Here is a 26,353-nt window from a genome sequence, read left to right as displayed (position 1 = left end):
ATTCTCTGTTGACCCCTTCTCCTCTCACCTTCAATCTTTCCAGCATCAAGGTCTTTTCCAATGTGTCAGTTCTTCACATCAGGTAGCCAAAGTATTGAAGCTTCAGCTTCAGCATCAGTCCTCCCAATGAATATTCAGGACTGATTTCCTTTAGGATTGACTGGTTTCATCTCCTTGCAGTCCAAGGGACTCTCAAGAGTCTTCTCCAACACGAGAGTTCCAAAGCATCAATTCTATGGCCTTCAGTTTTGTTTATAGTCCAAATCTCATACCCATACACGACTACTGGAAAAACCATAGCTTTGACTAGACAGGCCTTTCCTGGCAGAGTAATATCCCTGCTTTTTTTATATTCTGTCTAGGTTTGTCATAGCCTTTCTTCCAAGGAGCAAGCATCTTTTAATTTCATGGCTGCAATTACCATCTGCAATGATTTTGGAGCTGCCCTCCCCCAAATAGTCTCTCACTCTTTTCATTGTTTCCCTGTTTGCTGTGAAGTGATGGGACCGGATGCCATAATCTTAGTTTTCTGAATGTTGAGTTTTAAGCCAGCTTTTTCACTCTCCTCTTTTACTTTCCTCAAGAGGCTTTTTAGGTCTTCTTCACTTTCTGCCATAAGGGTGGTGTCAGCTGGATATCTGAGGTTATTGATATTTCTCCCTACAATCTTGATTTCAGCTTGGGCTTCATCAAGCCCAACATTTCACATGATGGAATAATTAATCTTATTAATATTAAAATTTCCATACTACACAGAAAAATCTATAAATTAAATGCAATCCCTATCAAACCACCATGATAGTTTTCACAGAATTAGAACAAATAATAACCTTAAAATTTGTATAAAATCACATAAGACCTGAAATAGGCAAAGAAAACTTAAGAAATAAAATAAAGCAGGAAGCATCATACTTCTTGATTTCCAGCTATCTGTCAGACACAGCTATATGTGTTGACACACATTGTGTCAGACACAATGGTATAAATAGAGACCCCGGAAATAAACCCATACACATATCATCAATTAATCTATGACAAAGGAGGGAAGAATACACAATAGAGAAAAGACAGTCTCTCCAGTAAGTGGTGATGGGGAAACTGGAAAGTTACATGTAAAAGAATAAAATTAGAACACTTTTTCTCACCATATACAAAAATAAACTCAAGATGGATTAAAGATCTAAATATAAGACCAGAAATCATAAAGCTCCCAGATGAAAATAAACACGGGCCATACACTTTTTGACATGGAACTTAATATTTTTTTGATCTGTTTCATCACACAAAGGAAACAAGAGCAAAAGTAAACAAATGGGACCTTATTAAACTTAAAAGTTTTTGCACAGCAAAGGAAGCCATTGACAAAAAGACAGCATACTCTCTTTCCACTTATATGTAGAATCTAAAAAATAAAACGAATGACTGAATATAACAAAATAGAAACAGACAGATAACAAACCAGTGATTATCAGTGGGGAAAGGGGTTGGGGGATAGGCAAGATAGGTGAAGGGTATTAAGAGGAACAAATGACTAGGTATAAAATTAGATACAAGGATATAATGTACAGCACAAGGAATATAGCCAGTACTTTATAGTAACTCTTTATGGATAATATCTATATCAATATTGAATAACTGTGATGTTTACTTGAAAATAATACAATATTGTAAGTCAACTGTATTTCAATAAAAATAAATAAATAAGAGAATCAGAGTTTTCCAAAAACTGGGTACCTTGTGCTAAAGAGAGTATGATAAATAAGCAATTGTTGGAAAGTTATTTACACTTCAAACCTGAGTTATCAACAGGGAAGTCCAAGAGGTTGGACAAAGTTTCCAAGCATCCCTCATGTTTATTCAGTCTTGTAATCAGAAGAGTGTTTTCTTGTCCACCTGATTTGATTTACCTTGACATGGAAATAACTTTTTTATCCACAAACTGCTTCTTTCTAAATAATTTAAACTCACACTGAGCAATGCCAGAGAAACAAAAGCCACCAACAGAATCAAATTATAGTAATAAATACAGTAATAAATAAATACATTCATAGCTCAATAATACTACTCAGCACTTCTAAAATATTTCTCAGCCTGGAAGATGCATAGAGCCATGTCTTTCTCATGAGAAAAGGAGATCCTTCTAATTAATACTCCATTGACTAGTTACGTTTTGGGAAGAAAAATGAGTTACTTAAGCAACTGACCATAAGAATCAAGGGCCTGTGAAATAATTTAGAGTTGTAACAAAGGAATGATGCTAAAGCTGAAACTCCAGTACTTTGGCCACCTCATGCGAAGAGTTGACTCATTGGAGAAGACTCTGATGCTGGGAGGGATTGGGGGCAGGAGGAGAAGGGAAAGACAGAGGATGAGATGGCTGGATGGCATCACTGACTCAATGGACGTGAGTCTGAGTGAACTCCGGGAGTTGGTGATGGACTGGGAGGCCTGGCGTGCTGCGATTCATGGGGTCGCAAAAAAGTCGGACACAACTGAGCAACTGAACTGAACTAACAAAATGTATGACAAAGTTCATCAGTGATTTGCAAAAAATTGTTTTAATAATTGGTTTTAATAATAATGTATGACAAACCTAGACAGCATACTAAAAAGCAGAGACATTACTTTGCCAACAAAGGTCCATCTGGTCAAGGCTATGGTTTTTTCAGTAGTCATGTATGGATGTGAGAGTTGGACTATAAAGAAAGCTGAGCACCAAAAAGTTGATGCTTTTGAACTGTGGTGTTGGAGGAGACTCTTAAGAGTCCTGTAGACTGAAAGGAGATCCAACAAGTCCATCATAAAGGAGATCAATCCTGAGTGTTCATTGGAAGGATTGATGTTGAAGCTGAAACTCCAATACTTTGGCCACCTGATGCAAAGAACTGACTCATTTGAAAAGACCCTGATGCTGGGAAAGATTGAAGGCAGGAGGAGAAGGGGACGACAGAGGATGAGATGGTTGGATGGCTTCACCAACTTAATGGACATGAGTTTGGGTAAACTCTGGGAGTAGGTGATGGACAGGGAGGCCTGTTGTGCTGCAGTCCATGGGGTCACAAAGAGTCGGACATGACTGAGCGACTAAACTGAACTGAACTGAATAATAATGTATCCACATTATTTTATAACATACTTGACGGGGACTGTGGTTAAATTTATGGAGCCAGATCAAAGATTTACTCTATCTGGTTTTTATTCTTGTATTGACTATAAAAGGGATCAGTAAAAACCATTTGTTACCTGCCCAATTGGGTCCTTATGCATGTATACACACTCAGTCAGGCAAACACATACTTGTGTTCCTTCCAAAATATTTGTACAGAAATAACACTCTGATTCTTTACATATCTGTCAGTCCTGTTAACCCCATGTCAAAAATGTAGAAACTTGAATTGTTTAAAGACAGTTTCATTCAAGCCTGGCCTTATGTGTGCTCTGTTACTGAAATGGTGAGATTTCAGGATATCTGGACAAACTCACCTATCCAGAAACTATATAGTTCACCTGCTTGCCAATTCCTTAAATGGCTTTATCAGCAAGAAAACCTGTCATTGTATCACAGAAGAGAAAAGGCATAAAAATGCCAGCATCCCCAGGAGGTGCAGTTAATGAACTGAAAATCAATTACAATAAATATCAGAGTCATTCTACAAAGCAGTGTTGGGAAGGGCAGGGGATGATAAGGCAGGGAGCAGTGGACACAGAACTTGCCAGCCCAGGATACTGGGAGCCAGAGGCTGGTGGGGGGCAGTAATAAGAAGCATGCAGTGATAAGAAGCATGTAAGCCCCATTCACTTCTACACAATCTAGCCCTGATAGTCTTCAATATACCCAGAAGTGTCTTTACTCGTTCAGTGCTGTCACTAACACTAATCTCTAACCCACTTCACATCACTGTCTAAAATCATTTCTCAGGTCTCTCAAACCTAGGCATTCTGATTACAATTAGTGAGGCCTTTTTCATAAATATCAGTATCTTCCTATTGTTCACAAGAGGCGGTATAATAATTAAGAGTGAGCATTCAAACCCTGGCTCAGCTTAAGGCGACTCAGCTAGGTAAATGACACTAAACTTAATGGTCTGAGTCTCTGTTACCCTTCAGTAAAGTAAGGGCATTAATAGTCATGGCTATTAGTGTGATGAGTCAATCTCATCACACTTCTAGTACTCAAAAAATGCTGTTGGATTTCCTTGGATCTCTGTGCTGAAACTGCCCTGAGGCAAAACAGTTAACCAGCCAGAGGTTGTATGTTTTCGTGTTCCATGAAAACATCAGGGCATGTCTTAGTTTGGGTTTCCACAAAAGTAGAGGTTAGGACAAGGACACGAGAGTATAAGTAGCTTCTCTGGGAGGTGGTCCCTGGAAGCAGAAAGGAGAAACAGTAAGAACGAGGTAGAGAAGTAGGGTCTAGTCTAAGGGTGCCTCACTGGGGCTGCTGCTGTAAACAGGGGCTCTATTCAGCAAGGCCCTCTGGAGCTGTGGTCTCCTGAAGGGTAGGTAGAAGGCTGATGCATTTTTCTAATAACCCCACAACACCTTTGCATGAAGGCTGCTGATGGGAATCCCTGAACATCAGAGAGACTCCAAAGCAGAAATTCAAAAGAATGAAGGCACCTGTTTGAGTTGTGAGACTGGCAGTGAAAGATGAGGCTGAGCACCCATGCTGTGGTCCATGACAGCTGCAGCCAAAACCAGAGGAAGGCTCAGATGTGTGACCTGAAGCTCCAGAAACACTGCTGCACTCAGTGGTTTGTGGAGACTTCAGCTGAAAATTGAATGCAAAGGATTCACTTCTGTCATATAGTTTGAGATGAATAAATGTTAGTTGCTATCTTTAATGTGATGATTCCTTTTTATTTTCTAGGCTTACTAGTAGTAATAACAGCTACAAGTTAAATGAGAATTAATTAACAATTAAATAGTAATTGTCATTAGCTATCTGGTGATTTATCTTTTCTATGTCCTCTCCTAATTATGATGTCCTTCACTGTATACATTCAGGTAAGTGCTAATGAATATTTTTATAATAAACAATTGAATAATAATGTTTGATTACAAGCCACAGTGTCTCTTAAAACAGCTTAAGAAAGGATTTTATTGTTTTTTTTTTTTTTAATTGAATAGTTGGCTTACAATGTTAATTTCTGCTGTATGGAAAAATGATGCAGTTATACAAATACACATATATTTTTTCATTAGAGTTTATCACAGGATATTAAATATAGTGCACTGTGCTAAACAGTAGGAACTTATTATTTATCCATCCTATATATACTAATTTGTATCTGCTATCCCTAAAAGAAATAATTTTGAATTAACCTGAATTAGACTGTAACCTTATCAAGGAGCGAATCTAAGCCTTTGTGTCTTGTGTTTTCTCCCATCCCAAAGCCTTAATTCTGAGCTCATCACACTTCTAGTACTCAAAAAATGCTGTTGGATTTCCTTGGTTCTCTGTGCTGAAATTGCCCTGAGGCAAAACAGTTAACCAGCCAGAAGTTGCATGTTTTCGTGTTCCATGAAAACATCAATAACTGTAGTTATTAATACTGTGTTGAGCACTTTGTGCCAAGTTGTCGAGGCTCAGTCTTTCAAGAAGTCAAACCACAAAAATAATCATATAATTGATCACTTCCCAAAATGCATTCTAAATGGTTTAGTTCAGTTAGGAAACATATAAGAAGGTAATAGTACTTGGGGCTTCCTTTGTGGTTCAGTGGAAAAGAATCTGTCTGCCAATGCAGGAGACCCAGGCTCAATCCCTGGGTGGGGAAGATCCCACATGTCGTGAGGCAACAAAGCCTGTGCACCATAACTACTGAGTCCATGCTCTAGAACCCAGGAGCTGCAACTACTAAAGCCTGCATGCCCTTGAACCCATGCTCCTCAACAAGAGAAGCCACTGCAATGAGAAGCCTGCACACTGCAATGAAGAATAAGCCCCACTGGCCGCAACTAGAGAAAACCTGCAAAGCAACAAAGATCCAGCACAGCCAAAAATAAAGAAAGAAAGAAGATAATAGTATCATTTGACTTCTGGCTAAAATTTCTCAGAAACAGTTTAAGATCAAAGTAAGAAATCTCTTCGCTTTCTGGATAGATTGGCTCCCTACTGATACTTATTGGTTTGGCTGAAAGCCTACTTTTATTTATTTATTTTTAGTACATGGAGATACGATTACTATTTGCTGAGGTTGAGGAAACTCAGCCACAGAGAAATTAAACAACTTGCCTGAGATTAGACAACTTGGAGGCTGACTCCAGGGCCCATGTGTTTAACCCTCTGCTGGCTACCTCACTGGTGGTCATTGATGGATATTGTGAGAGATGCCTGGCACACAGCACAGCTTTTAATGACCAGCAGCTCACTGCCTATGAGGGAGGCAGCAACAGGCACTTTCAGCACAATGACCCCACTGCTTGCTGGACCTCATCCTCAAAGTACTACAAAGATGTTCTTCATAGATTTGTGGATTTGTATGTATCTCTGGATACACAAAGGTGATGGACTGTGGGGGCCACAGTGGAACTAGGGCAAAAAGATAGTTAGGAGATTCTAGTAATAGTCCAGGCAAGAGATGATGGTTTCTAGAACTAGGGTAGAGACAAGGAGTTGGAAAGAATTTGCTATGCTTGAGAGATAATTAGAAGGTCAAATGGTCAGAGCTTGTGAAATGACTGATTCAAATTCAGAATCCTTGGTGGAAGCTTCCAGTTAATCAAGCCTTAAGTCCTGTGCTCAAGTCTGGGCTGCTAAGTGAAGGGAGGATGCATTTCCAGTTACCTCCAGCTTCAGAAGCAGGACACAGGGCACTACCTCCCTCCAAAGACTTATACATCAGGAATAGCAGAAAGAAAGGAATTCAGATGCTGAGCAGCCAAAAAGAAGACAAATGTCTACTGAAGAGTGACAAGGAAGGGTCTAAGAATGATGGTGCTCTGACCTGAGCAAACAAAGGGTAGTGGTGCCATGGACTGAGAGAGGGAATCCAGGAAGAGAAGCAGGATTAGGAGACAGAGGATGAAAAAAGTTTGCTGTTAGGCATGATGAGTTTGAGACCCATTTGAATCAAATATCCCATTTGAATCAAGTCCTTCATTCATTTTGGTCAATCCATGGTAACCAGGAGAAAAGAGAAAGTCCCAACTGCTCCACAAGACTCAGAGAAATCTGGGCTCTGGATATTTCACCAGACTTGTCTCATACCATTCTCTGCCTTGCTTGAGAGACTCCAGCCACATCAGGCTTTCCTTAATTTTCTTAAATATATCATGCCACTGTCTACCTTAAGATTCTGGCTCAATCCACTTCCTCTGCCTGGAATGCTTTTTTTTATTTCCCTTAGCCTAGTTCAAGGTATTCATTCTTTTGACTTCAGGGCAAATGCCATTTCCTCAGGGAAGACTTTTCTAAACTTCAAATAAGATGCTGTCTTAGCACTTTCTACTTACTTCTCCCACAAAGTTTAAAATGACACATTTGTATGCTTTTGAAATTTAAATTCATCATACATACTTCACAAGGACAAAGACCAAATAAGATTTGTCACTACTATAACCCAGATGCCTAGCCAGGCAATTAGATTCTTATTAAGGAATGAGGGAACTAGAGGCTGAGATAATGACCAAAAGAATAAATGTCTAGGTTTGGGGAAGGAAGAGTTAGCCCAAAGACACTGATTTAGTGCCATCAACACAAAAATGACAACTCAAGCCAATGGAACATGAAATCACTCAACAAAAAACAAAACAACAAAAGGACAAAAGCAGTATTATTAACTATTAACTCATATGCATTTCTTAATGTGATCCATGACTCATCTTGTATTAACTAAACATTTGATCAAAGAATTTATATTTTCACCAAGTGCTTCCAAGTGATCCTTATGTATTCTAAAATCTGAGAAACCTTAACTTTAAGATTCAGCAGAGAGATACTCCTGACACAGCTCCAAAAGTTTATATTGCAGACTAGGTGTTCTCAAGTCCAGAAGAAAGAAGCATAAAGGTATGTAAGTAGCCAAGGGTATGCTGTGTGTACAGGGCATCAGAACAGGATTCAGAAGTCCTGGAGTTGATCCTTGGTCCCATCACTTGCCAGTTTTACACCTACATAACTACTAGTAATGAACTTGAGGGAACAGATACTTGAAGAGGTTGGCTATCTCACTGATGTTTTACGAGAGTTAAATCTGTGAGAGTTAATTCTTAAAAAAAAAAAAAAGAAAAGAAAACAAGGAAGAAAGTTGTTTTATGTGTTTAGAAACTGCAAAGAGAATGTTGATCAATTTGGGAATCATCCTATTGATCTTCCTCAGATAGTAAAATACGACCCTGTTAACACTGAGTGAATTCACATCTTCTGTGTATGTACATGCCCATAAGAGTGTGTATGTCTTTAATTGTAATCACTAAAGAACAGAAATAGAAAATGAAAGCATGGACTTTCCACAAGACATCATTAAGCATCAGAAAAGGCATTAAGGAAAGGCGAAGCTTAACCTACATCTCTGGGAAGTAAGATCATATTCAATCTGTCATTTCTTGTTGCCACTATTACTTGCAACCAACAAGTTTATCACGAGTTTCACAGAAATGATACTTGGATAATCATGTTGCCTGTAATAATGTCATGTGAAATGGAAGAACAGTCTGATAGCTTGAGTGCTCGCTTATGATTTGGGAGAACAGCTGGTAATTGCAGATCTGCTGACAAATCCATGCTGTCAGGTAAATCAACATTTTGCCAGCTCACATCTCCATCTTATAAAGTTGAATAGCAATACTTAATTTCTGAAATCTTAAACTCAGCAGCAGTGAGTAAGCACATAGAATCTGGAAAAGAAATGCTAACTCTAAATCCTGGTTCTTGTACTTCTTAGTTTCTTTTTTTCTCCTCTCCTTAGGTAAATTTATCTCTGTTTCTTATCTATAAAATTGAGATAATAGCAGTATCCATCTCATAGGATTATCGTGAGGATTATATGACTTAATATAGTGTAAAATATGTAGAAAAGTGTCTGGCACATAACAAAGCACTCAGTAAATGTTATCTATTATCAAGTTACTTATCTTACAGGGTTCTTAAGAAAATTAATGTGTGTGTTTATGTGTGCCAACACTACAATAAAAAAATACCCACAAAAACATCAAGTTTAATACTTGGAGATTAGTTCTATCCTTTTAAAAGTAGTAATGATGGTTGAACTGGAGAAGAAGTAAGGGATAAGCTGGGGCAGTGAAGATGGCTGGAGGGAGTAGAGAGAGACATTTATTTTAAGTAACACTGCTCAAAGTATCCTTGGGATTGACTACAGAGTCATATCATAGTTGTTAGAATCTGCTGAATGTTATTCATTTTTATCCTCTAAGGGTTTCTTTTATTTTGGAAGTAGCTGAGACCCAGTGTGAACCAAGTTTGATGAATGAGATAGTTAACAAGATTCCATAAAACAATTTCCTTTTAAAAAGAATAAGAAAATGCATTCCATAGGTTGGAATAAACCATGGTGAAGAAGACTATTAATGCATTTAGTTCCTTCTGGTCTTGTAGTCTATGAAGGCAACTTAAGCTATGAATAATACCTTATCATGGAGAGCAGTTTTATTTGAGGTCAGGGTAACCCAGCAACCTGAAACTCAGCATCAGGTCATTCTGCCTGCAAATTGGGCTCAGTCCTTTGATGCCAGGGGAACAATCAAGCTATTTTTTAACCTGTATTAGAGACTCATTACTGACTACAGACCCAGGTTCAGATATTTGGGTCACTCTCTAGATGACCAATCTAGTATATCAATCCCTCTGGGATTTGCTTTCCTCTGAATAGTTCCTATTCTGGGATGTTCAGATCCTTTCCTAATCCCTAAAAAAGTAACAAAGGCCCAATCAAAAAAATGCCTTCCTGGGGAAAATTCTTGCCCACCTCAGGTCCCCAGTTCTCTTTGTTCTTTGCTGCTCTCTACCTCCCCAACTGATGCCCAGAGTTAGACTCTACTAGGTGCCTTAGTAGTCACTTGTAGTCTGAGGTATATTTTCCAAGTAGGAGATTTTCCTCTAATGCATTGGGCTTTCGTTCTTCACTTCCTCCTGAGATTTATCCCAGAGCCTGAGTTACCCCAGTGGGTATATCTAGTCAGATCCCAGCACCTCAAACTCTAACCTAATCAATAATAATTGACTAGGCCATACTTCCCTGAATCTTACACCAGACTCCAGAGTTTCTTTATTTTATCCCACACTCCACAGAAAAGTCTCACATGATTCACAATTTCTATAGAAGCTCTCTATTTGAACTTGCAAAAAGTATATGAACAATGACATTTGCAAAAAATAAAAATAAAATAAAACCTATCTATCTGAGATTTTGGCATAATACCCTTCCTTGAATCCCTGGAGTTTGAAATCTATACTGCAGGCTTTGAAGCAATATTCTTAGCATAATCTGGAAATCATCATCTTTCATCATCAGTTAATATTTCCTTGGAAAATGTGTTATATTTTTAGTTTCCCTACAAAGACAAATTTTATAGGAATACAATTTGGAGCCATTAATAATTATAAATAAACAAAATCTTTGAACCCTAGAAATTCATTGTTCCTATTAAAGCTGACCTTTGTGTATCCTTGTGAATTTCTTCTCTACCTCCTGTAAAATCCTTTTTTTCCTCAAAAACTCTGATTACTGGCACTCCTTCATTTCCAATAAAGTCTTTTAATGTGAGAAGTGTCACCCTTTCAGATTTTCTAAAGTTTTAAAAATATGACGCAATCTCATCCCACACTATTATCACTCACTTTGTGTTAACAGAGATCAATATTTACTACAGCAGCCAACACAAAACTGGCTGATCTTAAAAGCACAACTTGTTCGTATGCTTAAAAAGATAAGCTAGTTCCTTCATGAAAAGACTCACCCACACCTGCAATGGTATGTCATGGAAAGAGGATCAGATGCTGAATTCTGTTATATGTACATCAATTTCCATCAATCCTCTTATTAGCTGTGTAGCCTCAGACCTGCCTTTGCCTCTTTAAGACTCAGTCACCTCATCTGCAAAGTGGGGCTAATACTATACAACAAAGATTAAATATGTACTTAAAGATTCTAGAGGTGAATAGAATTGGAAGGTATTATGCATGTGTTGATTCTGTTTCTATCTCCTAGTTCCAAACCACATCCGAATAACAGCTTTGGGTCTACTTCACTCCTCACATAGATCATAGCCTGTCTCAGAAACCAAGACAATCCCTTGATATTTTAGGTAATTATCAAGTATTTGGAAACAAACAATACTAAACCAAAACTGTATTGCTATGCACTGATTTTAAATAGAACATCCTACAAACGGGCTGTCTTCTGTTATTACTCTTACTGTTATACTTGCCTTGAAGAAGAATGTTTACATTTGAAGGACTATATATATATTGCTTCTCTATATTCTAATGTGTAGAAATTACCAAAACCTCCTCATAAGCGTAATAACCTGCCACTCTGGAGAATTATAAATAATTCTTCATTTTAAGCAAATTATTCACACACTTTCTTAGACCGATTCTATCTCTTCCAATTAGAAAAGAGATGAAACAATCCTACGTGGGCAGGTATAATATTTGCTACACAGTACTTAGCAGCACTCTTCAGTTGTGCTATGATGCTCACTTGCATCAGAGAACACGCCAAAAAGGCAGACTTCATAGCTCCTGAGCTGGACTCTCCACAGCGGAGGTCCGAGATGTTCAAAAGTTTAAGAAGCACCTCTTGATAGATGAACTTGGACCAACAAACCTCCAAAGCTTAGTTGAAATATTAAACATGGAATTTAAATAAATTCAGGTAAGTTTTTAGAGATGTATAAGTCAACATCATCATAGAAAGAAAGATGTGATTAACTGAGCCAAAGGTGACAAAAGTCAAGTTTTCACTCTCCATCACATTCTCCCCTTTGTACTATATTAAAATATATCTAATTTTAAAAGTCTTTTTAGTAGAAAGAAAGAAATTTAAAGTTTATCTGAATTCTAAGAATTCTCCACAGAACTAGAGAGGAGTCTCGTATTTATTTATCTAGTCCACAAATAAATATATATTTGTGGACTAGATAAATATGCCAGATACTGTGGCAGGCTCTGGCATTACAGTCGCAATGGAAAGGGCAATTCACTCATGGACTTTACAATTCTGTCTAGCAGCAGCCTCTTCCAGAAACTACAGGCAGCCTGGAAATGACATTTCAAAACAAAACATTTTTTACTATTCTCCTTGAAAAACTTACTTCAAACTGACTTTAGAATCTAATTCCTGATAAAGTGTACTCAGACTTTAGAACATCATCCTTCAAACATCTGTTTGAATTTTTGGGGGCTCTACAAGCCTTGGTTTATAAGATGAACCATGCATTTGGACTAGAAAAACAGAATGAACTATTTCACAATAAAACCTTAGTGCTTTTCATGGCTGTTTCTATTTTCTTGTGAAAATCCTTTAGTTGGAATGAGCCCTGCCTGTGGCCAAGGTTACCTCCATCTTTCATCACGTCTCTCCACCTTGAAACATGAACAAAACAATCTTTGAGGTGAGTAAGCATATGGCTGCTCTCAAAAAACAAATTAACCATCTATTTAATTCTGTATTCACCATCTTACTACCTGTATGACACTGAATGAGTTATGTAAGCTTTCCGCATCTCAGTTTCCTCACCTGTAAAATAAGATAATAATGGAATCAAATTTATAGTGATGCTGTAAGAGACAAAGGAATAAAAAGATAGATAAGCTGCTGGGAAAATGCCTGGTATATAACAGTGCTCAATTATAAGGTTGCATCTCTAATCATACTTCTGAACCCCTTGGAAATAAAGGCACAGTTTAGCAATTAAAGGCCACAGTTTGGATTTGGATTTTACTTAAAAGCTCATGTTTTTTATTCAGTATCCTGCTTCCTTTGATGTAGCCATTCACCCAACATATTCAGTGCCATCTTTGTATAAAGCACTGCTCTAAGCACAGTGCAAATGAGAGGATGAAAAGACAAGACTTCTGACCCTCAGATTACAGCCTAGAAGAGAACATAAGGAATACAGATAAATTGTCATTATAAAGGTGGATACCAGAGCTCCAAGAAATAGGTATAGGGAAATTCAGAGGAGATATTAATTAATTCCAGTTGATGAGTGGTGAAAGGCTAAGGGGAGGGGATCAGATATTCACCATCATGGTGTGTTTCAGACCAGTTACACACATAGGGTCCAGCAGCAAGGGAAGAATATGGCCTCGTGGAGGTTCTGGCTACACATAGACTATAATCTCTCTCCTGATCGGCCTGCTGTTCGAAGTTAAGATTCTCATATAAACTGGCATCAAACATCCATGTACACTGGGGTCTTTAAAAAGTCCCTCTTTACCAGGACCTTGAAGATAAAAGTTGAAATTATTGATTCAAATTCATAAGCCAACAATTCCATCAAGCTCTGTCAGGAGAACCACCTCCCACACTATTTACAGCAAGAGATCTAAGGCCCAACCTTGCCAGGTCAGTAATGGAGAGAAGACAGCACTGCTACCTAATGGTGACTGCATCGTCATGAAGAGAAAAATACACTGGCATCTGCCCAAAGCCCAGTAAGCAGATGGCCATGGGCACAGAAGCCGTCATGATGATTGGCACCTCATTGGGATGCTCTGAACTGGGAAGGGGCCTGAAAAATGCCCTCCCTTCGCTGCCCTTCCTCATGAGGCATATGGGTGTCACAGGAGGGGGACAACTGCCTGACTGCTGCCAAAGAGAGAAGAGATGGCCTTTAAAATCTAGGCTACTGCAACCTCCTGGGTAGTCAATCTGGTGCCTTCAAGCCATCAGAGAGCATCTTAAAGATGTATGTATGATTTCCTGTAGGATAAATGATATCCAACAGATTCCATTCAAAGTTGGCTCATAGGACCACAAGCCAAGTTCCAAGATGGCAGAGTGGCTTGAGTCCTCCTGAGTCAGTGAGTCAGGTATGACACACCTGGTGTGTTAGGTATGTGGCACACAATTGTTTTCCTAGCTTACGATTCCGAAGTGGGTGCCGTGTGAGTAACCAAATGAATTCATGTTTTCTGAGGATAAGTGCCATTGAAAGACTAGGATTTTAGCTATGTAGTCATTCTAAGTAACAAACTACCTTGCAAAAGTTTGCTAATTTGGGACTTTTTTATGAGTTGATGAAAATCCACTTTCTTTTTTGAAACATATAGTTTCATTGTATTTATAATATTGCCTAACATTTGGATACCTTAACCAGTTGGCATGAAAACACTCATGTGCTGCACCACAACAAACACACACACTGACACACTCTGCTTATTCTTAATATGCTTTTGAGTAGATCTCTCTGAATCCATAGTAAGTAAAACATGATGTCAAAAGCCTGACCTGTATTTCAGGCTTTGAATTATGAACTGAGTTTCAGTAATAAGAATATCTAATATTAAAAGTCACTCCAAAATAAAATATTCCAGTATGCATTACATTTACATAAAATTTTGACTACTGCCGTTTCAAATCAATTTTAAAAATAGTTGAGAATGCTTCCCTTTAAAAATAACAACGAAAAAACACAGCCAACGTACCCAAGATGCCCTTGACTTATGTTTTTTTTAAAAATTACATAAGATATGCTGTTTTATATGAACAGAATTTTAGAGCAGAGAACCCTAATAGTTATTTCAATTGTTTTAGGGTCTAAATTAGTTTAATCATGAAGGTATCTGTTTAGTCAATGACCCACCATGTCAGCCAGAACATGACCAGTTTGAAGTAGTATCTGATCACAGAAAATAAAGCCATAATCAGCTACCAGATAGATAAATTATTATATTATTTTATAATAGCAAGTAATGTTCAATCATATAAATATATAACTTTATGAAGTATTATGTAGAGTATTTTAAAGATGACATTTCAATATTCAAAGAAACCATTAACAGTATATGATCAATTAAAGCTGAGATTATATCAAACTATCCTAAAAATATAAAGAGATAAGCATGCAAATAAAGTAAATGTTAAGGGATTGAGATAAAGTTTGGTTGAGAAATTAAAAGTCAACAAAACTTTTACTTATATGCAGCTACTTTTCAAAAGTATATGATCCAAAATTGTTCCCCTATGAGGTCAAGGAAAATTATTAGGTAAGGTACTGTTTTCATTTCCATAATGGTCAAGAGACTTCTACTCCACTCTTTAGGAGGAAGATACTTGTCTCTATCCCCTTAATGACTCCTTCAGAAGAGTGTCTTGTGACCATTCAGGCACAGCCTAGGACTTTAATGTCCTCCCTTAGCTGCATCAGTAGGTAGTGAATGAAGTTGTGGTCCTCCATGGTTCAGGATGGGGTTGGCTGTATAGACCTAGTTCTTCCTGCTGGCATGCTCCAAAGTACAAAATTGATGGGGAAAGGAGTGGTAAATCTATGAATCTATCTTTCTTAATTCTTTTAAGATTAAGTTTATCTTTCTCTCAATCCCTATACAGAACCAAAATGTAGACCCCAGGCTGCTCTTTGATTTCACCCACCCTTCCTTTGATTTCACCCACCCTTCCTTTGATACCTGATGCCATTAAGTTGGAAATATGAAGGGTGTTTTTTGACTAATCCTAGCACAGAAATCATGATCCACGGAGTACAGTGCTTATTTTAGTATGACCTATTTGAAAGCACCTTGATTTTAGATTGTCAAGGCCAGCTTGTTGGGGGAGCCAAGTAAAATAAGATTCTTCTCAGAATAAACATGCAAATTCCTTGAAACTAAATTCCTTCTCCCAAGACTAAACACAGAACATGTTCTAAAGAACACAACCCAATGAGCTCATAATATAGCGGTTAAACATAAATACCTCCAGCCAGGATCTTCTCTTCCAATTCTGCCATTTGCTTCTTATAGGCTTTCAAAGCTGCTTCTTTGAAAGAGGGACGAATCCTCTTTGGCTTTGTGACTTCCACTGGGTGTTCAGGGATGTTTTGGTTTTCATCTTCTTTCATTTCCATTTCAGTCAGTGCTTCATTTAAGGGTTCCAATGCCCTTTCACTAACCACATCATCTGCCTGTCCATCATAACCCTCATCTTGTGGGGTTTCATAAGGGGTTTCATATGAAGGGTGATCGTACTCCAGCATTTGTTCATCTGTTTCAGTAACACTAGTCCTGTTTTCTAGCTTAGCAAGGACTTGTTCCATTACTTCAACATAATCTGTTTCATTATCAGCCACTGGTTCACTATAGTCCTCTTCATCCTCTGCTTTGTAATAATAAGGTTCTGTGTAGACATCAGAGTCAAGGGTTGTACTCGATTCATTTGCAGTTGATTGGGATAATGTCCGAAATCTCCCCATTAAGGAAGAGCCACTGTCCTCATACCCACTGAGACTCTGTGTGCTTTTGTTCCATACTACTTCCAAGGCTGACTTAGCTCTCTGTAGTGTAGATCCAAATTTGGGGAAGCTGAAAGCCTTATCGGAAAGGTCAATGCTTAATCGACTATGCCAAGATTTGGGTGGGGCATCCTCTGAATCATCACTTTGCAATTCACTTTGACTTCGATACATCATGGACAACTGGTTTTGGTTTTGGTACAGCTCATTAGAATTAGGTTCCTGATAAGAATTATACTGGCCAACCCACTGTCCCTGTGGCTCATTATCCAGCCCAGGGCATGGAGATGAGTTGTCATCTTGGGTTAAATCATAGCTCTCAGAGTCATCCTGAAGGTCGCTGTGGCCCTTTCCCAAGCCTTCTAGGTCTTTATGGTAAACATCAAGTTGTTGATCAGATAGACTGTTTGTGTCATAGTCAAAAGCTTCCTGGGTAGATGAATCTAAACCTAAATCGGCTCCTTGCTCTTCTTGATTCCATTCTTTCCATGGAGAAAGATCTTCATGTAAAGAGAGCTGAGAATCACTGTAGTGGCTCCGGTCTCCAGATGCACACACCATGCCATTACTCACTCCACTGTCCACGGTTTCTGTGTTCTCAATTTCACTCTGCACTTGGACACCCTGAGGAGCCCCATTCAAACCCTGATCCTGAGGGCTGTCATACATGGTAGGGGCGCCCTCCTGTTTCCTCTGCCAAAGTTCCCGGTCCGAAGAAGACAGGAGGGAGCTTCCATTAGTTCTAGTGAAAAACTGATTTTCTGAAAAATCCTCTGAATAAGATTGACACAATTTGGAAAAATCAGATTCAGAACGGCTAAGTTTAGCAGTGAAAAGATCACTCTGTGAGTGCCAGAGAGGTGTCATCTCTGCATAATGGGCTGTGGTTTGTTTGGCCAAGTTATCCGATTCTGGCAAATGTGAAGAAATTTTATCATATTCTGATTTACTTGTAATTTTGCTGCTACTAGCAGTTTTATTCTTGGCTCTAGCATTGTGTGATTTTGAACTTGACTTGGAAGCACTTCCTTTTGTTGGAAACTCTGACTTGGAAAGCACAGCATAGCTGTTTCTATTGAGGTCAGATGCCAGCTCTCCATCACTGTCATCAGGAGAGTGCCAACTGTTCTTCTTAAGTCTGGGCTCTGGAGTAGACAGCTTTATGTCCATGCTCTCATATGTCTGGGAGGATGGTAGCCCTCTTTCTTTTCTTTCTTTGATGTCATGAGTAAGAATATCTGTTGAGATTCCGATGCCTGTTCCTTTGAGTTTATAGGATTTTTTTAAGACTAAATCCCTTTGCTGAGGAGTTTCAAAGTACACAAGGATGGGTCGAGGCTTTGCATTGGGGCAATCCCTTTGGTGTCCTATCCTCTGAGCAAAGTCAATTTTAATAGCATTTGGTGCATCGGAAAAACCCATTTTATCTATTAGGATTTGGTACACCACGCTTTCAATATATTCAAATCTTTCTTCTGGCACATTTAAAAATCTCAGGCTTGCCTTGCTTCCCACATGACCTAAGTGTTTAATATAATCATGGATGTCTCTAGTTTCCCTCCGAGACTGGACGAATCCTGTCCGCAGCTGCTCAATTTCATTTTGCACAACCTCCACGCTGCTGGAGATCTCATCAATGGAATGCTTGAGGGCATTAACATGCCCTCGGAGTTCAGAAAGTTCTGTTTCGATCTGACTTATTCCCTGAAGTTCCTTAAAGATCATTTCCATGACATCCTGCGTTTGGCTAATGCAGACAGAGGAACTGAATCCAGGCTCCAGGGTGTTGGTCTTTGGGTTTCGGGCAGTTCTGTCCAAAGATTTGCTTCTGATTCCCCAGGTTTTCTTCATTGTGCTCAACTCTGAATCCGAGGAGACACACTCTTGACTCTTTTTCCACTTCCTCAGTTTGCGTAAAGCTCCTAGCTTTAAGCTGTGCAGAGTGCGTTCCCCGTCGGAACTCCCCTCCGAGGGTGCCAGGCTGCTGGAGCTCTTCCTGTTGCGTCTGACGGGCATCGTGCGTGTTGACTGCGCCTGGTTTTCTGTACTGCTCCTTAGTTCACTGAGTGATTCTGAGTAGGAACTCTCAATGGAAGATAACTCCTGAAGGAGCTCCTCATGATCACCGTTGGTTACATGAATATTCTTCTGGAGGCCGTTGGCAATAGCTACTCGGTAACTGAATGTGGGGGAGAGAGAAAATTCTTTGTTAGCCTCCTCTTCTTCAGTGGATAAGTTGCGAGTGGATGAACACTTTGCAAGCTTCTTTACTCTGCTTTTCAAGGTGTTAGAAAATTTGGGGGTTTTGGTCCGGCCAGCAACAGGAAGGTCTTGATCTTTTATTGGCTGATGATTCTCTTTTTTTTTGGTTGTATTTCCCAGTTTCTTTGTAAACATTCCTTTGCAAAGCTTATGGATGTAAGGTAAAATCAGGCTCTTGAAAAGATTAGCCACCATGGAGAGCAATTAGTGCAAGCTTTTCTGTCCCAGGGAAGTAAATAATGTATCAGGATGGAACTCTGTAAATCCAAGGCCAGCATCACTGTTCAGATGTTCTGTGAATCAGTGAAAATAGCAGGAAGGGCCGCTGTGGCTGCCACAGTGTCACAGTCCTGGGAAAACCAGAAGCCAGCCTCCATTTATGAAAGACATTCATTCTCTCTTGGAGGAGGGGTTTCATGAGTCTCTCTCATTTCCATGTTACTTCAGGCAGTTCCTGAAAAAAGGAATTGCAAAGTGAATATCAGAATTTGATCCTAGATTTAGCCCATGGCTAACAGCTTTTAAACTATTCAAGATACACAGTGTGTGCAAAATTTCAGAGGGGACACAGAAATATCTGAATTTCAACACACTTTTAACTAGGTAAGGAAAGCAGACCCGATAACTGTGTTTAAATTATCCTTTCCTTTTCCTAAATCACTTATGGGTAGACACGTTAAAATATTAGTAAAGGTAATAGTAATTATTTAGAAAAGTTTGTATAAGATGACAGGCAAATTTTAATAACTCTTATATATTCACTATATGAGCTTATCATTTCCACTTTATATCTTTTCCTAAAATTACATTTACTTATACAAATATTACATTTCAATTTAAATATATTTGCCCCCACCTCAAACATTTAAAATTCACTGAATTAATATTATTCATGTATGTAAGATTTTTTTCTTATTCAAATAGTCTTACTTTTCTAGGTATTCAATGATTGATAATTTCTTAAATAATGATTAAAGAAATCCAAGTAAGAAAATATTTCATAGGATGATGTAAATACCAAGAGAAAATGCATCCTGTATAGACATCAAATTTGTCAGTGGAGTATCATGAATTGAAAAAAATAGACAATTATATAATATTTAGGCATATAATAACAACAAAAACACAATAGGAAAACCTTATATTTGAAAATAAGGATAATACATCTAAGTTCTTAGAGAATGTGGCTTGGAAAAGCAAAGCCACCCTAACCAACTAGTGCAGACTTGTGGCAGGTGGCAGGAAACCCATCCCTAGGGTTAAGATCATAACTGACGATAGAGTGCCAAATCACAAAAAGAGATTGTACCACAAATAAAACATGTCTAAAGATAATTAAAAATTGGTTGGATATATAATTCATCCTATGATTTTATGTTTTATAATGTAAATGACCACATAACTAGGTCATATTTGTGATAGTTAGCTTCTTGAATTATGTGAAGATGACAACGTCAGTTTACATTCATTTTGCTGGTTTACCAGCACTGTGCGTTGTATGTAATAGATATTCACATATAATTTTGTTGACTTGAACTATTTCATCACTGAAATATATCACAGAATAATAGTAATGACCAAAAATCTTTGTTGATATCAAACTATGGATTTGAGTAGATAAATATTCTAATTCTTTAAAGAATACATCATAAACTGCACATTGTTTTAGGAGCCTAATGGCTCTTTATCAGCTCCCTCCATTTGGAAATCTGCCAGTTTCACTTCACTAGGATTCTGCAGGGACTTGGGGAATACATTCTCTGGGCAGGAGCCAAGTTTCATAAAAGACAGGCACTGCAATGCAAGAAGGAAGCAAAGAGATGGAAGAGAGAGACAGACTCTAAATCCATGTCTTCTGGACTTCATAAATAGTCAGAGTCAATTTTGCTTGTCTGAAACAATTTGTCATTCATTCAGAATTACATGCCAGGACCTGTTTTCTACTAATAAAAATGTCAAGAAATTATTTTCTGAATTCAGTTCAAAAAACATTTATTGTACCCCTATGCAACCTCTCCTGTGGGGACAAAAAAAGACATATTGGAAAGTTAAGTAGCAGTAGAGTAGATAAATTATTTTAAAGCCAACTTCAGTAAAAGAAATTGTTCTACTAATCACTCTGCTGAAGATCCTGGATTTCCCAAACCTTGAAACAAATACCTGATTTTTGTTTAGATGAAAGCAGCAATTTTGTCAATGCCTCTGATATTTTCATGAAATTGTGTTTAGACTTCCTGACCTGTGTTACTAGTTCAGAGCTATTGTTCTAGACAATAATGGTTGGAACAATTTTGAACAGAAAAATTTAACCTGCAATGATGTCCTGCTTCAAAATGCAAACCTGAGGGTATATGGACACAGTTACACAGATCAACTCACTTGTTCTGTATTCTAACCACATGGAATAACTTGTTATTCACTACAGGCTCCACTCTCTTTCACACCTCAATAACTTTTCTGTTCTCTCAACCTAGAATATCATTCATGTCTAGCCCTCCTTGTCTGTAAAAATTGTGTTTCAGCTTCAGAATCATTTGTTCAGTGAAGACTTCACTGACCACCCACACTGAGCTTATCTCTCTCTTTGCTACACTCTCCTGCAAGCCAGTGGATAAGCAATACATATTCTTCCCTACTGTACTCTCATTCCTGTTTCCATCCCCTGGACTATGTCCTATTTAATGATAAGAATATGACTTGTCCAGTTTCAAACATCCTAAACCCAGCATACATAAAAACGTTTGATAAATAGTTATTGAAGAATTGGTCCAAAAGGTACAATGTTTCAGTTATGCAAGTTGAATAAGCCCTGAAGACCTACTGTACATCACAGTGCCTTTAGTTAATAATACTGCATACCCAAAATTTTGCTAAGAGGGTAGATCTTGTGTTCATAACACAATCCTGGCGATGGTTTCACAGAGGCATACTTACCTCCAAACTCACAGAAAGTTAGAAATTAACCTGCATTTCAGTCACTTATTAAATATCATCGGCTGGTTGTCCAAATATAAACTCCATTCAACACCTAGTCGTTTTCTTGAATTATCAGTCTCAATTTAATATCATATCCTAATTATTGACTTCCCCAAGACATATACCCAGGAATCATTCTAGATTCAATATGATCCCTCCTATTTCCATACCCTATATATGTTCATGCACGCCACTAGTGATGTCTCAGTGCTGAACTCCACAATTTCTCATCTGGACTACTACAAATTGTATCCTATATGGTCTTCCTAACTCTAAGTTGGCTCTTCTCTCAAATCAACCTTTCTTAAAACTAATACATTTAAAAGATATAAATCCTTCCACTTAAATCACTGTCTCAGTAGTTTTTCATGCCCTGTCACTTCCAGAAGCACGTCTGCCTAAGATGCACTGAAATAGTAACAGTTCTGTGATCATTGTATTGTTGCCTCACCAATGTGCCTTTGTCCATGCTGTTCCTTTTGGCTTCATTGCTTTCCCATCCCCTCTATCCTTACATCTTATTCATGAATGTCTCTAAGGCAACTAAACATCTTAGATCCAGCAGGGATTAGCATTACCTTGTTTGACCTCCTTTAGACTCCACCACTTCCTCCTCTGTGCTCCCACAATGCTTTGAATACACATTTGTTATGGTAATTCTTAGAATATAACAGTTATTTGTGTGAAATATTTATGTATCTATATCTAAAATGTGATTTGAGGGGGCAGAGGCTGTGATCTATTTAACTTTAAATATTCAAATTGCTTGATATATATTCAGTTCAGTTCAGTTCAGTTCAGTCACTCAGTCGTGTCCGACTCTTTGCGACCCCATGAATCGCAGCACACCAGGCCTCCCTGTCCATCACCATCTCCCAGAGTTCACTCAGACTCATGTCCATCGAGTCTGTGATGCCATCCAGCCATCTCATCCTCTGTCGTCCCCTTCTCCTCCTGCCCCCAATCCCTCCCAGCATCAGAGTCTTTTCCAATGAGTCAACTCTTCGCATGAGGTAGCCAAAGTACTGGAGCTTCAGCTTTAGCATCATTCCTTCCAAAGAAATCTCAGAGTTGATCTCCTTCAGAATGGACTGGTTGGATCTCCTTGCAGTCCAAGGGACTCTCAAGAGTCTTCTCCAACACCACAGTTTTATTAGACTTACAATATTTGTTGGGCAAATAAATATATACATGCACAAATGAATGAATGAACAAATAACAAGCCCATAAGTTTGAAGATGCATTATAAAGACTCCAAGAAGACTGAACTAGCTAAACTTGCCCTTAAATGATCCAGATAAAGAAAATCAGCATATGCAGAAGGTAGGTATCACAAACATTCACATCATGTTAAAAATGAAGAAGCACCCACCTTGGAGAGAGATGGGAACTAAAGGAGGATGGGTCTGCATGGACAAAATGTGAACAGAATGTGGAAATCTCTGAAACTTGGGTGCAGAAGCTCTATTTGATGAGGGGGCACTAATGGTTTTTGGTTTTCAGCACAGCTTCTGGATGAGGCATATTATCCATATAAGCATAAGAAAGTCACTTCTATATTGCCTTCACTTCTACATTTTTTTTCTTATTTTTTATTCCATACTATCTTTTATTTTTTATTGGAGTATAGTTGCTTTACAATATTGTTAGTTTCTCCAAAATATACACAGTTCATGCAGTGCAATATAAAAAAAAAAAACAACAACAACAACAAACAACCCAACCAAAAAATGGATGGAAGACTTAGACAGACATTTGTCCAAGGAAGACATACAAATGGCCAAGAGGCACGTGAAAAGATGCTCAACATCACTAATTTTAAGAGAAATACAAATCAACACTACACTGAGGTATTACCTCACATCAGAGTAGCCATCATCAAAAAGTCTACAAACAATAATTGCTGGAGAAGACGTGAAGCAAAGGGAACCACTTGTATACTGATTAAACTGGGGCAAAAATAGTATCTCCTCATGGGATAATTGTAATGAGTTAACACATGTAAAGTTCTTAGAAGAGTATCTAAAACAGTGCAGAGCCCAGTACCTATAAGTTACCATTAGAACTAAGAAATATGTTGAAAAGATGAAAGAAGTATTCACAGAAGATTCATCATGTGGTATCTGTTGTGAAAATTAAGGTAGATAGAAGTGGGAGGCAACCTAGGAATCCTACTCAGTTGGAGGATGACATGAAAAACAAACAAAGGAAAAAGTACTATAAAGAAGCAATTGGAGGGGAAATAGAGAATGCTTTATACCTACATGGTCCAGAGGCAAATTTCCAATACAGAAATCTTACCTTCCCAGTTACTGGGTTCTCAGTCTCTGTTACAATTTCATTTCAAAGCCATAGCCATCTTAACAAGGTTTGTCATTGTTGTTTTGCCACCAAGTCACATTTAACACTTTTTGCGACCCCATGGACTGTAATCCACTAGGCTCCTCTGTCCATGGGATTTCCCAGGCAAGAATACTGGAGTGGGTTGCCATTTCCTTCTCCAGGGGATCTTCTTGACCCAGAAATCCATCTCACATCTCCTGTATTGCAGACAGATTCTTTATCACTGGGAAGCCTCTAATGAGGCTGATGAGTCTCAAATATCACCTGCAGAACTTCCTTCAGGCAAGTGGCCAGGAGAAGGAGGCTAACATTTCATGAGCACCTATTATGTTTTAGAAACTTGTGTGTGTGTGTTAGTTGCTCATTCATGTCCAACTCTTTGAGACCACATGGACTGTAGTTTACCAGGCTATAGTCTGTCTATGGAATTCTCTAGGTAAGAATACTGGTAGTGGGTTGCTGTTCTTTTCTCCAGGAGGTCTTTGCAACCCAGGGATCAAACCTGGGTCTCCTGCATTGCAGGCAGATTCTTTACCATCTGAGCTTCCAGGGAATCCCTCCAGAAACTTAAACTATCCCAAATAATCCTCACAGAAACTCTCTAAAGACATTATTATGCTCATTTTAGAGATAAGGAAACAAGAGGTTCAAAGAGATTAAGAGACACAGCCAAAATTACACAGCTAGTGAGCAGCACCATTTTATCCTCTCTCTCAATAGCTTCTACCAGAGCTTTATGAAAAACAACTAAGGCAAAAAGATATCTTGGTCTTTAGACCTGGGGTCAATGAAGCTATCAGCTGCATACAAAGTGAATGTTACCAGTGGTAATGGTCACAAGTCCTAAAATGCACCACATACAAACCCACAGATCTACTCTCTTCTCTAAAGTTCTATTAAAAAAAAAATGTTAGTAGCCCAGATTAGGACAAAATCAAAGTCAGTAAAAGATATGTGGGAGGAGAAGGGGTTGAGGAGCGGTGGGGAGACCAGTCTATCATCATATGCATCATATGATACTTAACTACCTGAATTCAAAATCTCATATTTACCCTCCAGTTGTATTACCTTTAATCACATACATGTGTACCTGCTAAGTCACTTCAGTCATGTATGACTCTGTGCAACCCTAGACACTGTAGCCTGCCAGATTCTTCTGTCCAAGGCATTCTCCAGGCAAGGACATTAGAGCGGGTTGCCATGCAACCCTCCGGCAGGGGATCTTTCCGACCCCGTGACTGAGCCACGTCTCCTGAGGCTCCTGCACTGGCAGGCAGGTTTCTCACCACTAGCACCACCTGGGAAGCGCTTTAACTAGACACTCACACAAGTGGTGCTACTGGTAAAGAACCTGCCTGCCAACGCAAGAGAGATAAGAGATGCAGGTTCGACCCCTGGGTCGGAAAAATACCCTGGAGGAGGAAAAGGCAACATTCTCCAGTATTCTTGCCTGGAGAATCCCCTGGACAGAGGATCCTGGTGGGCTACAGTCCATAGCGTTGCACAGAGTCAGACACGACTGAAGAGGCTTAGAATGCATGCACGTTGTTTTCAGTAATGACGTTTGAGGGTAGGTGTAAAGTTTTGGGCAGGAAATCTTTGAGAGAGATTAAAATGCTAGACGATGTTACGAGAAACTTTAGTAATAATATTTATTACTCTTACTATGTGCCAAGCAGTGTGTATATAATTTCCTAAAATTTACCTCACTTCATTTTAATCCCATAATAATTGGGTAAAATTAGTATTATTATTTTCCAGAAAAGGAAGCTGAAGTTTAGAGTTTTCAAGGAAATCTGACTTAGTACCTGCAATTAATAAGCAACACAGACTTGACTTCAGGCCCCAGATTTGGACTGAGAACTCCAAACTGAATATTAGGGTCTGATGGGGATTAAAATATTTTTGCCAGTGTGTTAACAAGTCCGTTTTGTAAAAAAAAAACTATTTAGTATGACCTCAACAGTAGGTATCCTTGTGGGCTAAAAGAGCTAATGAACCTTTGAACAGTCAGCAATTTATTGCTATATCATTACCAAAATTAAGTTAAAGTCTTTTCAGATCAATAAACAATTCTAAGTTCCTTATCAAATGCAATAAAATAGGTGGCCTGGGTATCTGAATGCTAACTTGCAAGGGAGAGAAGAGAAAGAGGATGATCTGAGAAAGAGGCCCTACCAGGTTGCCTCCCCAAGTTCTGCCCTTTCTATTTCAGCATGATTCCTCTCTCAGTCCCTGGCTCTGAACTGAATCTCCTCCTTTGGCCTAGGAACCTCATGGCTTACCACTTGAGTTTCTGACCTTGTGTTTATTACTATCTGCTTAATCCCTGCTACCAGCCCAATAGGGAAAT

At 38.6% G+C, this 26,353-nt stretch overlaps 1 protein-coding gene across 1 annotated transcript in view; it reads right to left on the bottom strand.

Moving 5' to 3' along the window:
* The window catches only part of UNC13C (unc-13 homolog C), a 692,819-nt gene that overhangs the window by 635,469 nt on the left and 30,997 nt on the right, over window positions 1–26,353 (bottom strand). The window contains exon 3 of the mRNA XM_040226553.1: window positions 15,885–19,135. Within this exon, the coding sequence (XP_040082487.1) occupies window positions 15,885–18,876 (2,992 nt within the window). The 5' untranslated portion in view covers window positions 18,877–19,135. The remainder of the gene's footprint in view (window positions 1–15,884; window positions 19,136–26,353) is intronic.

Source organism: Oryx dammah, unplaced genomic scaffold (assembly GCF_014754425.2).
Source record: "Oryx dammah isolate SB20612 unplaced genomic scaffold, SCBI_Odam_1.1 HiC_scaffold_26, whole genome shotgun sequence".
Taxonomy (NCBI): Eukaryota; Metazoa; Chordata; class Mammalia; order Artiodactyla; family Bovidae; genus Oryx; species Oryx dammah.
This window is presented reverse-complemented; position numbering and strand designations above follow the sequence as displayed.